At 45.8% G+C, this 14,390-nt stretch overlaps 1 protein-coding gene across 1 annotated transcript; it reads right to left on the minus strand.

The window, feature by feature from the left end:
- Positions 1 to 2,343: 2,343 nt before the first annotated feature.
- LOC114584639 (galanin receptor 2b-like) lies at positions 2,344 to 13,444 on the minus strand. The gene is made up of 3 exons (XM_028706662.2): positions 13,256 to 13,444; positions 6,770 to 7,159; positions 2,344 to 4,231 (listed from the first exon to the last, which is right to left on the minus strand). Exons 1-3 carry the CDS (start codon positions 13,264 to 13,266, stop codon positions 3,481 to 3,483), a joined length of 1,152 nt encoding a protein of 383 aa, XP_028562495.2. The 5' UTR covers positions 13,267 to 13,444; the 3' UTR covers positions 2,344 to 3,480.
- Positions 13,445 to 14,390: the final 946 nt, after the last annotated feature.

The following is a 14,390-nucleotide window of genomic DNA, read 5'->3' on the forward strand; positions in this document are numbered from 1 at the left end:
CCACTCCCCAAGTCAAGGCTTCACAGTGCTGGGCTGAGCAGAGAGGTTTTCTTCCCTGTTGCAGCACTGAGCTGGGCAGAGTGGTCCCTCTCTGCCCAGCACCGCAATAAGGATGGAAGTCAAGGGGGTGCAGATCAATGCACCTACCCAGTGGTGACTGGTGACCATTGGGACAGGGAGGGTGGAAAGCAGCAAAAACAACAGCTGATGAAGTGTGTGGTGTCCATGCTCATTGTCAGTCTTTTTTTGGACACAGGCTGGGATGTGGCCCCCAAAAGGGCTGTAATGGGGCACTATTGCCCTCAGGCCAAAAGATGTTTAGCCACCCCATGGTCTATGGCTGTTGGCCATGAAAAACTTCTTTTTTGTTACCAATTAAATAGATTAGCTTCCCCACAAATGGCTTTGAATTAGCCAAGCTGACAAGCTGCATTGTAATTTGATTATGGTCTAGCAGTTAATTAAAATTTCAGGATGAAGTTGGTGAGGCTGTTTGCATGAGGCTGGTCTCGCTGAGGCTGCAAACTTGATAAGGAAACAGGCTCATGACTGGTGTAGGTGACATTTTGGCAGGTGTGTGTGTGTGTGTGTGTGTGTGACAATGAGACCCCAGAAGGGCCCACCTCAACTTAGCAGAGCCACCTCTAGAACTAGAAAAGGTTCAGAAAAGTGCAACCAAAGATTGCAGCAATTGGGGCATTTTAGTTTAGAAATAAGGGGAAGGAAGGGAGGCATGATAGAGGTGTATGGAAAAAGAAACTTTTCTCCCTTTAAACCCCTAGAACTCGGGGATGAAGCTGAATGTTGGAATATCCGAGGCAGGCAAAAGAAAGTCTCTTTCAACACAGTGCATAGTTAAACTATGGCATTTGCTCGCGCAAGAAGTAGATAGAGTCACAGAGAATAAGGCTTTGTTCTACCACCACTGTTGGAGGCAGGAGGTCTCTGAATGCCCCGTTGCTGGGAACTGCAGGAGGGGAGTGTGGAGTTGTGCTCAGGTCACAACTGCAGGCTTTCCAGAGGCATCTGGTTGGCCACTGTGAGAAAAGGATGCTGGACCAGGTGGACCTTTAGTCAGATGCGAGTAGGCCCTTCTTACATTCTTAAATGCAAACTAGGTTTGGAGGAAAAAATTAATCCTGTTCACTTTTAAAGACAAACCTGCCTAACATGAATTATTGCTTAAAAAAAAAAAGTCCTCATGAAAAGCCCTTCAGCAGTTTAGTTCGAATTTCTCCTAATACACAAATTTTCCCTAACCTGTGGTGCTTCTTGTATGTTATTTTCACCAATACACCCATTTCTATGCAGGCTTCACTCTTGTACATGCATTTGTATATGCATTGGCTAGAGAAATGCATTGCCAAATTTGGGAAAGCCAAATCTTGAAGGACAGCTGTTGTTTCGGTTTGCGTCTTGTTTCAGAAAGCGCAAATTAGGTTGGTTCACCTTTAAGTGCAAGCCAAATTGAATTTGTTCCCCACCCCTCTCATCTAAAGCTAGATTTCCATAGTGATTTATGAAACAGTTTTCTGAATGTAGTTCCTCTTTCTGTGTTGCTGCTGTTTATCTTCTGGAGTAGAATTCATCCATAGGGTGCCTTCCTGGCTTCCAGCCAACCATTGAAATGATAAGACACCCTTTAATCCTTAAGCACAGAGGCAGATTTCGATTGCGCTGTGTCTCCCTCATTCCCTCCAGCTGAAGTCGAGCTTGACGAAGGCTTCTATCAAGGATGGACTGAGCGCCCGGCATTTCTGCTTGCTGTGACTCACTGGGTGTATTGAGGCAAATTGGTTGTACTCAAGTGAAACTGTAGTGTGTTCTGCATAACTTGTGGCACGCACCCTTCGGTCGTGCTGAATAACAAGCTTCCCCCCCACCCACCCTCTGTGTTTTTGATTTATATGAAGCCAAGCGGTGCACTATAGACTATCAGCCAGGAGTAGGAGCCAAGTCACATTAAAAAGCCGTGATGCTAGCTAATCGGGGGGGGGGGGATGACCTGGTCTGCTCTAGGCTCCCAGAAATTATAAGCGAGCATTACTGGTAATTACACCACTCTTTGCTATGCCCTGTGATATTAAGATGTGAAGGAAAGAGATTTTGCACTGTCACAAGGCTGTGATTCAACAAGGTCTCCCAGCCCAATTGATGACTTGAAGGTGGACGCAAATGTCTTCCTAATCCAATCAGAGTCGGCCACCTTCCACTCCCATTGTTGCCACAGGGCACGGCGTGTACCCTGCTGCCTGCCAATTAGGATTCAATCTGCATAGAGAGAAAGCTCTTATTAACACCACAGGGGAGGACAATTATTTTATGTAGTCAGAAGGGGGGGGGGACATTTGTAATTTTTATTCCGCTCGAAAAAGCTTGTTAATAGACACTCAATCATGACTGCTAGCTGGGCAATGGTGTTCTAGCCTTTGTGTGAAAACACCATTTTTTTATTTTTTAAAAATGCATGGTGACTTTAAAGGGAATAATAGACATGATAGGGGCTGCTGTTGTTTCCACTAATAAGGAACTCAGTTGGTGAGTACCAATGGAAATTGAGCCAAAATGAGAAACAAGAGGGAGGGATCAGCAAGATCGGGGGAAACCAGAACCCTGAAGTCTGTAGAAGTAAAAGCATAAAGGATTCTTAAAGTAAAAATAATGAAATGAGAACCTGTAACTATGTACATGCCACCCGCCTCCCTGCTGACTATAAAATGTTTTTTTTGGGGGGGGGGTTAAGTTGTAATAAGAAAAAAGAAAAGATGCTGTGATGACTAGAATCAGTTCTTGTAGGCCCCCACTTGCCCCAATGGGCCCAAGTGTTGATGTGGGACCTCTTTGCCAGTGCCTCCCCCATAACCTTTGGATGCTCATTTGAGGGGCTGAGGCTGGGTTATGGGCAGCAGTGTAGTGGCAAATTCAGAAGCGTAAGGTCCCTTCATGATAGTCACAACCGCACCCCTCACATTGACACCCCTATAAGATTACACAGCCTTCTAAGATTATGCAATAGTCTTATAATTATACAATATTAATCATTTGGGATATATTGCAATGATCAATGCAGGTCTCCATGTGTTGCCTTTCAGCTAGATGTGCACGTACATGGGCAAATGTTTCCAATATCTTCTTTTCAGAGTGACTCAAGTTGTGTTCCCTGCAAAGTTCCACTGTTCCAGAGCTTGCAAGCCTTTCTCATAAAACTGAAGCGCTGAACTTTGGAGCAAAAAAAAGCTCCCGTTTCATGCTAATTGGGTGGCTCTTAGGATGCTGGAGGCAGGGACCCTGCTGCAGAAATAGTAGCAGGCCTTCAATCCTCCTATGACCTTTGCCTTTGGCCCTGAAGTCCAGTCCCAGAAGAAAGAACAATGTGACGTTCAACAAAGAACTTCACCAAAGATATCCTCTTCCCTCGGAGAACACCCTCTGGAATTGAAGCATCTCACTCCACTTGCCTGAGTTGCCGTTCAACTCAGCTTAAGAAACATGGAGGGTCCTGCCGGGTCCTGTGGGGACCACAAGAGACCTTGCATCCAGTTCACATCCATTCAGCTGCCCATTGTTGTCCTCGTTCATCTGAGAGACTTCTGTGGAACCTGCCTCGAAGCCGTGGACGGTATGAGCGGCATGGACAACATGGACCCTGTTCCGGGCCTTCTTCCGCAGCAGGCAGCTGAAGACCTTCTTGAAGCCCTTGCGGAAGTGCTTGGAGACCAGGGCGTAGACGATGGGGTTGAGGCAAGAGTTGGCGTAGGCCATGCAGTGGGAGAGGAGCCGGAAGGCGTAGGTGGTCTGGTTGAAAGGGAAGTCTCCGTAGAGGTAACGCAGCACGACGACGTGGTAGGGCAGCCAGCAGAGGCAGAAGAGGACAGTCACGATGATGATCATCTTGGTCACTTTGCGCTTGGCCTTCTTAGACTCAGACATGTCCTCCAGGGGGTCCACCGCCGTCCACAGGTATTTAATCGTCCGCGTGTAGGAGAGGCTGACGATCAGCACCGGGATGACGTAGCCAAAAGTGAAGGTGCAGGTGTCCATGATCTTCCGGCGCCATTCCTCCCATCCTGGCACACAGATGTAGCTGCCCTCCCATTCAATCAGGTCGTAGTAGCTCAGGTAGGGCCCTGAAAAGATCACGGAGAGGCCCCAAATGACAGCCATTGCCACCACTGCGTTGCAGGGTGTCCGCAACTCCCGGGACCGCAGCGGGTATCGGATGGCCAGGTATCTGCCAGAAAAGTCAACAGAGTTAAGTATTGGTGAGGATTATCTGCACCATTTATCTTCTCCCTCTGACCACTCATTGTCGTCCCACCATTACTCCCCAGGCTTAGCCTTCTTCCCTTGGGGGTGCCCCAGCTGCTTCCTCCCACCTCTCCTCTGCACCCAACACTCACACACCCTAAGATCAGCCTAATTTTATGTGGCTCTAAGTCCGTATGCCCTCTGCAAGGACTCCATTCGGAAGTCTGGCAAGAGCAATCTGCTTCTTCTCCCCTGGTAGGCAGAGGGTGGGGGGAGGAAGAGGGAGAAGGGAGAGAAGGGGGTGTTGCACCCCAGGGAGCAGAAATGACAAGCGACTGATAGGAACCATCTGTTTCTCCTCCAGGGGAGAAAACCGGGACGGGGGTGGGGAAAGAGAGAGAGAGTTTATTTTGACAGCTGTGGAAAGGCATCAGATTGACATGACAGCCAAGAGCACGGGTTGGCCACATGTCACGTCTCAAGATGCGTAAGAGGAACTACCAGGCAGACCGGGGAAGGTCTGTAAGTTCAGAGAGTCAGGGGATTGAGCCAAAAAATGTGGGGCCCGGGGGGGTGTAGGGTGTACTGGATGAAGGCATTGTAAAAGGTAAAGGGACCCCTGACCATTAGGTCCAGCGGCGCTCATCTCGCTTTATTGGCCAAGGAAGCGGGCATACAGCTTCCGGGTCATGTGGCCAGCATGACTAAGCCACTTCTGGCGAACCAGAGCAGTGCACAGAAACGTCGTTTACCTTCCTGCCAGAGAGGTACCTATTTATCTACTTGCACTTTGACATGCTTTCGAACTGCTAGGTTGGCAGGAGCAGGGACCGAGCAACGGGAGCTCACCCCGTCACGGGGATTCGAACCGCCGACCTTCTGATCAGCAAGCCCTAGGCTCTGTGGTTTAACCCACAGCGCCACCCGCGTCCCTTACGAAGGCATTGTAAGCCGATGCAAAACAGCAAGCCCCTAAATGCACATTGTCCAAATGTGCTCCAAGCTTTATTTCTTTTATTTCAAATGGTTGCAAAAATAAAACACTAAGTACTGCATAACAACTGCATTATGTTTGCAATCCTATGGCCCCCATGTTTGCACATTTGAGGAGGGAAGACAGGCGGGTAGTGAGGACAAAGAGGAGGAGGAAACAAGGCCAGAGACCCCTGGGTTCCAGCAATAGGACCCCTCCTGCTGGCTGCATTGTGGGTTACTCAGATTTTTACTGAATTGGGAGTAAAATATCAAACCAGGCAAAGCAAGTTTTATTAATTTATTGTTATTGTTGTTTCTATTAATTAATTAATTAATTAATTTATGTAGCGTATTTAATTAAATTATTAATAATCAGATTATAAACATAAATTTAAAGAGACAACATAGGGAAAATAGCATATATATTTGCAAAACCACATGCAAATGTGTGGGTTGTGTGCAACTAAATTCTACTCAGAGTAATGGACCCAAACAAGTACATTAATTTCAGTGAGTCTTTTCTGAGTAACTTTGGTGAAAACATTATGAGAAGAGTTTAATAGTTCATTTTAATTTAAATTACAAGCTGTTTTGATTGTTCTGCTCTGCAAGATTACAAAGAGACAAAAAGGGGGGATACATTTATGCTCATAATTTATAGAAAAATCTGAGAAAAGCAGAGTTGATTATATTATCATATTGTAGTATGTTTTTAATAATACTACGAATAATTCCTCCAATACTGAACTTTAAAAATTAGGGACTGAAATATCATGGACTGAAATGGGGGGGGGTAGAGGAGAGATCTGAAAAAAGGTAAAGGTAAAGGACTCCTGGACGGTTAAGTTCAGTCAAAGGCGACTATGGGGTTGTGGCGCTCATCTCGCTTTCAGGCCAAGGGAGCCGGCGTTTGTCCACAGACCTCTTTCCGGGTCATGCGACCAGCATGACTAAACCGCTTCTAGCACAACGGGACACCGTGACAGAAACCAGAGTGCATGGAAACGTCGTTTACCTTCCTGCCACAGTGGTACCTATTTATCTACTTGCACTGGTATGCTTTCAAATTGCTAGATTGGGCAGGAGCTGGGACAGAGCAACGGGAGCTCACCCCGTTGGGGGGATTTGAACCGCTGACCTTCTGATTGGGCTTGCTGATCAGAAGTTCAGCAGTTCAAATCCCCCCAACGGGGTGAGCTCCCGTACGTGTCAAACCAGAACCTGGGACACACCACGGTTTAAAGTCCTGCTTGACCATGAAACTCACTGGGGCTCCCTTGGGCCAGTCACTTCTTCTCAACCTAACCCACTTTGCAGAGTTGCCATGGGAGTTAAATGAGGAAGGGGGCAACCCATGTAAGCCACCTCAATCACCTTGGAGCAAAAGGTGGAATATAAATGCTCAGTTGGTGGAGTGTGAGACTCTTAATCTCAGGGTTGTGGGTTTGAGCCCCATGCTGTGCAAAAAATCCCTGCACTGCAGGGAGTTGGACTAGATGAATCACGATCTCCGATTATTATTTTTTAGTGCAGGGGTCTTCATTACCTGTCTACAGAGACGGCAGCCAGGGTGAAACTGCTGGCGTACATAGTAAGGTAGATGAAGAAATGGACAGTCTTGCACATGAACGACCCAAAGACCCAGCCCTCCAGGGAGTAGATGGTGGCCTGGAAAGGCACGCAGCAGATGATGAAGAAGAAGTCAGCCAGGCTGAGGTTGAGGATGAAGAGGTTGGTGCTGTTGTGCCCCACCTGCCCGTTCCGCAGCAGCACGGCCAGGACCAGGCTGTTGCCGATGGTGCCCAGAAGAAATATCAAGGAGAAGACGACAGGGACGATGACACTGGCCAGGCTGAACTGGTGGGCATCAGAGGCGTTCCAGTGCCCAGCCAAGCTGGCAAAGTCTTCCTGTTCAGTCATTATTATTATTTTTAATCTGTGGGGGAATGGTGGGAGAAAGAGACTGTGAGGGTCTTGCAATGGAAGCTGTATATGAAATAATAATCCAAATAGTCCAAATCTTGCACCTAGGGAAATCTGGCTTTTGAACCCAGAAGAACCCAGAAGAAGTGCCTTGATATATTGGATGAAAGGTCCATATGCTCTGGCTCCCTTTTTACAAGAGCGGCCAACCAGAAATCTCTGGGAAGCTTCTCCTTTATTCAGTCTTAAATCCAGTGTTCCATATTTCTGCAACAAGGCGATTTTTTTTAAAAACCATCTTGCGAAAATTCATTAGCATTTTAGTGCAATTTGCCCCCTAAAATACACATTTTTCAGTGTGCAGTTTTGAGTAGTAAAAGCATTTTTGAAAGTATTCTTACCCAATATAATTCATTTTAATGTTTTTTTTTGTTTTGCTATATCTATTGCTGTATATATATTGCCCCCAATATATGTATTTTGGCAAACACAGCAAAAGTCAGAGAAATATAAATTTTGACGAATCGGTTTGTTTCAGCTAATCATGCTAATGTATTCATTTGGGAAGCGAAAATTAGGGAGTTTCTCAAAACAAAATCGATTTCTCTCCCATCATAGGAACATAGGAAACTGCCTTGTTCCAAATCAGACCATTGGTCCATCTACCTCTGTCCTGTCTCCATTGACTGGCAGTGGCTTTCCAGGGTTTCAAGAAGGAGACATTTTCAACCTGGGACCTTCTGCATGCAAAGAGACAGTGTGGTGTAATGGTTAGAGTGTTGGACCAGGACATGGGAAAGTAGGGTTTGAATCCCCACCCAGCCATTGGGTGTGCTTGGGCCAGTCACCATCTCTTAGCCTAACCTACCTCACAGGGTTGTTGTGAGGATGAAATGGGGGAGGAGAACCATGTATTCCACCTTGAGGTTCTTGGGAGATAAGGTAAAGGTAAAGGGACCACCGACCATTAGATCCAGTCGTGACCGACTCTGTTTTTTTTTTTTTTTTAGATATTTATTAAGATTTTCAAAATATTACAAAAATAAAAAATAAAAAATAAAAATAGTTAAAAACAATTCCATCTTTCCATTACTTATCTTTCATTTGCTTGTTTCCCGGACCTCCTCACACCTCCCTTTTTTGTATTCCAATTCAATTTGTTAGTTCAGCAAATCCTTTCCCTCTTTGTTTATCCTAGTCTTTAATCATAAAGTATTATAACATTAAATTTTTACCTGTTAATAATCCATTTTTTCATATTCCTTTATAGCATTACAGCTAAAAACCACTTAACTTCTATCTAACATCATTCTAACATTCATTATTTTGCAGTATTTCTGTAAGTAATCTTTAAACTTTTTCCAGTCTTCTTCCACCGACTCTTCTCTCTGGTCTCAGATTCTGCCAGTCATTTCCGCCAGTTCCATATAGTCCATCACTTTCATCTGCCATTCTTCCAGGGTGGGTAGATCTTGTGTCTTCCAATACTTTGCAATAAGTATTCTTGCTGCCGTTGTGGCGTACAAAAAGAAAGTTCTATCCTTCTTTGGCACCCCGCCAGAGTGGTACCTATTTATATACTTGCACTTGATGTGCTTTCGAATTGCTAGGTTGGCAGGAGCAGGGACCGAGCAACGGGAGCTCACCCCGTCGTGGGGATTCGAACCGCCAACCTTCTGTTCGGCAAGTCCTACGCTCTGTGGTTATATAGATGGTATATAAATGTAAGAAGAAGGAGAAGGAGAAGAAGGGGAACTATTTCATCCTTGCACCACAGCACAGGAGCCCTTGATCTGTTGAACCCCAGCCTGAGAGTTGTTGAATGAAGCCTAGATTTAATCTGTGAGTGGTAAAAATTTGCCTTGAAAATGAGCAACTCCCAAACTGCAGATCTCTCATTACTAAGTGTCAGTCAAAGCGTCTTAGGCTTTTCCCAGGAAAGGTTTTTAATCTAAATATTTGGCAATGGGAAACAAATACTCAGTGTTGAATTATGTGTGGAAGGGGAGGGAAATACAAGCCTGATATTTGCTACTACATCTCTAGTCGCTGTAAATTTAATGCTGGTATTACTTCACTCACATTCTGTGCGAAGATGATGGACTACAGCTGGGCAGAGCTGTTCCCAGTGCAGCAATAAGATTCAAGGGGCGAATCAACACACTTGCCCAGAAAATCGGTTTTATTACGCTAGAGAAATATATGACTCTGACGTCCGTCCGTCCCTCTTCCGCACCCCCCCTGGCTTTTCGATTTTGTTTTGCTAAATCAACAGTCGTGAGCTTTGCACAGAGAAAGGAGAGTTATAATCGCCAGTCTCTCTTGCAACACAGCTCTAAATTAACAGTTTTGGACACAGTTTGATGCTTTAGCTAGGATGTTGAGGTGGGTCTGGGTTCAAATCCATGCTCGGCCAGAGGGGGGCCATGGGACCTACTTTACAGAGGACAATCCTCTGATTGAAGGACTGCCCTCCATTTGAAGGACCAGAAAGGGTATCTGGGCCAAGACCAAGTTAAAGGCAGAAGGTGGTATTCAGCTAACGTCCCATTCACACTATACATTGAAAAAGCATTGTGAGTCATTGCTTCTGCCCAAGGAATTCTGGGAAGTGTAGTATGTTAAACATGCTGGTAATTGTTAGGGGATCCTTATTCCCCTCACAGAGCTACAATTCCCAGAGTTCCCTGTGAAGAGGGACTTATTGGGAATTGTAGCTTAGGGGGGATAGGGGTTCTCCTAACAAACGGCAGCTCCCATAATCCTTTGGGGGAAGAAATCATGACTGTTTAAAATGGGATGATGTGAATGTGGTCAATAACTCTAAGTTAGGCTGTCGTTGTTGAAAGTGGGTGGATTTTAGGCAGAGGGGCTGGGTGTCTGACCTTACAAAGGACAGTCTTGTGTGTGAAGGGGCTCTCTGGTGAGAACAGGAAGAGCAGAAACCATGAAGAACATTGGAGGAGCCTGGCTGCTGGATCAGGCCAGTTGCCCATCTAGTCCAGCATCCATTTCCCACAATGGCTATGGGAAGCCCACAAGCAGGATCCGAGCACTATGGCGCCGTCTCTGCTTAGCCAATGTGGCTAATAGCTATTCATAGCCTCAGTCCGTTGATACAGGGCCGGGCTGCCCATGAGGCAGGGTGAAGCAGCTGCCTCAGGTGGCAGAAGCTGAAGAGGGGCCACCCCTGAAGGCCCACCGGCAGTAGGGCAGGTTTCCAATGAGATCCACCACAGGTAAGGGAGGTCAGAGAGGTTTTGGTGACACGGCGGCCCTTTCTCATTTTGCCTCAGGTGGTGAAATGGAAAGATGGGGGGAAAGGTTGCCTAGCAACAGTTAGCTCTGGGCAGCAGACTTAGGAGGCCCACAGCCACCTCGTCACCAACTTCTCCACTGTTGTGATAAAATAAAAAATAAGAGAGCACAATTTTAATACCGGGACCATAGGCCAGGCACTGCAAGAACATAAGAAGCTGCTTTATAGTGAGTCTAGCTTAGTATTGCCTACACAGACCGGCAGCAGCTCTACTTGGAGATGTCAGGGAATGAATCTGGGACCTTCTGCATGCAAAGCAGGTGCTCTCCCACTGAGCTAGGGCCCTTGCGCAAAACGCAGGAAGCGGCCTCATAATGAGTCAAATCCTTTTTCCATCTAGCTCAGTAGTGGCCCCACTGACTGGCAGCAGCTCTCTGCGAGTAAGATGAAACAGATCTCTGCCTGCTACTGCACTGGTGGTTCATCGCCATTAAGGCATGCATTGCCAATATCTTTTCCAGTCCAGTTCACACTTCTTAATTATATGTATCCCATGGACATCTTATAAACCTCAAAAGCAGGCAAATGTTGACAAAATGTGTGTGTATGTGGTTGAGATTTGTTTGTTTCCCCATGGCTTAAAAGCAAAATCATCCAGGAAAGGGGTCCAGATTCATTTAGAACTATGGATTTTATCTAATATAAATGTTTGCATTGGTAAACTTAATTGTGTATATCTTCAGGATGAAGAGATTCCAGGTTAGAAGGTATCCTTTTCTGTGCTCAGCCACTGAGCTTGCTGAGTGAGCTTTTGTAAGACTCTTTCTTTCAGCCCAGTCTACCTCACTGGATTGTTGTGAAGGTAAAATGGAAGGGGGGCACAATATGTGCCACCCTGGGAGAAAGAAAGAATAAAAATATAATAAATAACAATTTTTCAGGAAGTCATCATCCCAGTCACATTCCATTTCCAGAAGAATCATTCTACAGAAAGCAATGGAGGGTTATGCCAAGATTATAGTGAGGACACGCATCAACGTATATGGCTTAGCCTCAGCTGGGACTCCTCACTGCTTAGGGCATTTGCAAAGTATCTTTCCTCATCTCTTTCAGTCAGAAGGGGACACTTCCAGGAAAATAAGCTCCCCACCACCACCATGCCTCTCATTTTTAAAATATCAAACACTGGCTGTGAAGTTGAAAAAAATGCCTTATAATAAATAATAATAAATTTTTATTTATACCCCGCCCTTCCCAGTTCAAAACCCAGGCTCAGGGTGGCTAACAACAAATTTAAAACACTTAATTATAAAAGCATAAAATACAGAATAAAAACATGAATAACAATAAAATTCAAAAATCAATTAGATAATCCCCAGGGGTAGCTGGCTGAATTGGTCCTACTTGGGCCAGCGAGGAGGCCAGGGGAGAATTAGCTGTGGGGTCTCAGAGCAGGTGATCTTCAAAAAAGGGGAGTGGGAGGGAAGAGAAGGGAAATAAAAGATCAGGCTGAATTCAAATTAAAGGCCAGGTGGAATAGCTCTGTCTTACAGGCCCAGCGAAAGGAGGTTAAATCCTGAAGCCTTGGGGTGATGATGAGCATCCTGGCTTCTCCTGCCCCAACCCAGAACTGCCATGGGGCGGGGGGGGGGGGGGAGAGGAAAAAACCACAAACAAACACAACTTACCTAGGTACTTCTGTGTCTTTAACACAAACACGCAGATGAGTCTCCCCTGCCACACACACACACACACATACACACACACACACATACACACACACACACACACACACACACTGGTCTCCATATAACACTTCACCTCCTTAATTTCTTTGCATATTTATAGGAGGAGGAGGAGGAGGAGGCGCAACCCTCTTCTAACTGCTCCCTTTTACTATCTCTTCTGCAAACTAGAGTAGAAGGTATCTCATTTAGAAAGTCCATACCTGCTATGCATGCAGGAGTCCCCGGGTTCAATTCCCAGCATCTCCAGGTGTGACTTGGAGAGTCTCCTGAAACCCTGGAGAGCTGCTGCTAGTCAGTGTAGACAATATTGAGCTAAATGACCCAATGGGTCTGATTCAGTATAAGGCAGCATCCCGTGCTCTATTATGACAACTTCAACACGGCAGAAGATTTTTTGTTCTTATTTCTTATTTCAAAAGCCCGTTGTTCACACACTCCCAGAGTGAGGATCATATGAAACTGTTTTTAATATTGTGTTTTTAAATTGCCATACCCCCCTGGGACCTTAATGGTGAAGGGTGAATAAAATGAACGAATGATACAATACAATAAAACAGTATTTCCTTTAAATGCAACTTCATGTGAGAACAGATGAGATATTAACAAGGTGTACAAGGTGTAACTCCATCCTCAGCCAAGATTCTCATGGTGTTACAGCCACGTTTGTAGCTGGTGCCAAAACACTCTGACTGCTGGCACTGCCCGCATCTGAGAGCAAAGAGACTATCAGAAAGTCAGTGTGCCACAAGATTCTGGTAACAGCAGCGACAGCAGCCACCTAATTTTGCCCCACTTACATTTTATTTCTAAATCCATGACACCACACAATATATAATTATGCAAAAGAACCTTAACACAACCATAACAATGCAAGCACAACTGTTTACCATGTGTTAAAAGAGAAAATTTGCAAGCGCACTAAATACATCCACTTAGCAATGACCACCAGGGACTGTTTAGCCTTAGTCTTGGTAATAAATGCAAGTAGCATTTGCATTAAAACCTCTCTGAGCAGACACAGAAAGGGGCTACATCCGCAGACTCGTCCCTCCTGCTTTTGCGTCTGACCACTTTAGGTCTTTGTGCAAGTTTTTCAGCCTACCTGATTCTCATGCACCAAACTGCTGCCTCTTCTCCTGGGCTCACAGATTTCCATTCACCTCGCCTGGCGCCTCAGCTCCACACAGGCAAGAGAGAGGATCCTGCCTGGTTGCTGCAGACCTTCGCTGCCACATTGTGGCTCCGTCTGATCTTCAGCCAGTGATGTCGGCTCTGTCCCTCCCTCTCAGCTGCACACCTCCTGCCACTGCTTCCCCACTCTCCTCCTCTTTCTACTCCCCCTGATTCCACTTGGGCATTTCTCTGGCTCCGTCCCCACACTGGGATGCCAGGATCTCACCTCTTGCCATCCACTTTAGTCAAGTCTCCCCATCACCTCTGACTGAGTCTCAAGACCTGGTCACTTGTGCAGATTCCATTCTCTCGAAAGCCATGTGTGTTCAGTCCAAAGCATACCTTGTAGCTTGCTAGAGATTGGGGGTGGAGAGAGATTTGTTTTGCTTCACGTTTTGAAGTGAAGCGAAGCTTATCCGCTGTTCCAGAAACAATGCACAAACCAAAAAACATGATTCTCTTTCCAAATTCGCACTTCTCCAGATTTTGCTTTGCTGCTCTGTGATCAAAGCGATGTGTACCAAAAATGTATATGTATCAGAGAGAATTGTGCTTAAAAATGCACAGATAAGTGAAAATGACATACAGAAATTCATTCTGTTACAGGAAGTTGCTTGCCAAAATGTGTATACTTAGAAAAATTACGTAAGAAAATTGGGTCTATTAGGAAAAAAATCCGCACTAAGATGCTGGTGAATTCGCGAGGACTTGAATCTTTACCAGAAACTGATGCAGCAATATGATGTCAATATTCCCCATTTTCAGATATCCCCTCTTCCTGCCCAGTTGAGAAAACAAGGTCCAGAATGTGGCCTGCCATATGTGTTGGATAGCCCCATGGTCGTCATGGCAGCCCTGAAGTCCTGAGCCACCTCAGAGCCAGTAGCCTTGGCATGGATGTTGAAGGCTCCCCAAACCAGTAGTCTGGGAGTTCTCAGGGAGACTGTTCAGGGAGACTGCGGGGCAGTGAGGTGGGTGGTAAAGTAACAGAATCCCTAATCTGTCCCAATTGCCTATTGACAGGAACACACACTCTAGACCAGCCTTTCTCAACCTGTGGGTCT

Source organism: Podarcis muralis, chromosome 14, assembly GCF_964188315.1.
Source record: "Podarcis muralis chromosome 14, rPodMur119.hap1.1, whole genome shotgun sequence".
In the NCBI taxonomy this organism is placed as follows: domain Eukaryota; kingdom Metazoa; phylum Chordata; class Lepidosauria; order Squamata; family Lacertidae; genus Podarcis; species Podarcis muralis.

What these genes read in the sequence shown, in the direction of transcription:
- LOC114584639 (XM_028706662.2), bottom strand. An exon ending in GCTGCCGTCTCTGTAGACAG is followed by an intron (nt 4,232 to 6,769) that starts GTAATGAAGACC and finishes CTTTTCTGGCAG; the next exon opens with ATACCTGGCCATCCGATACC.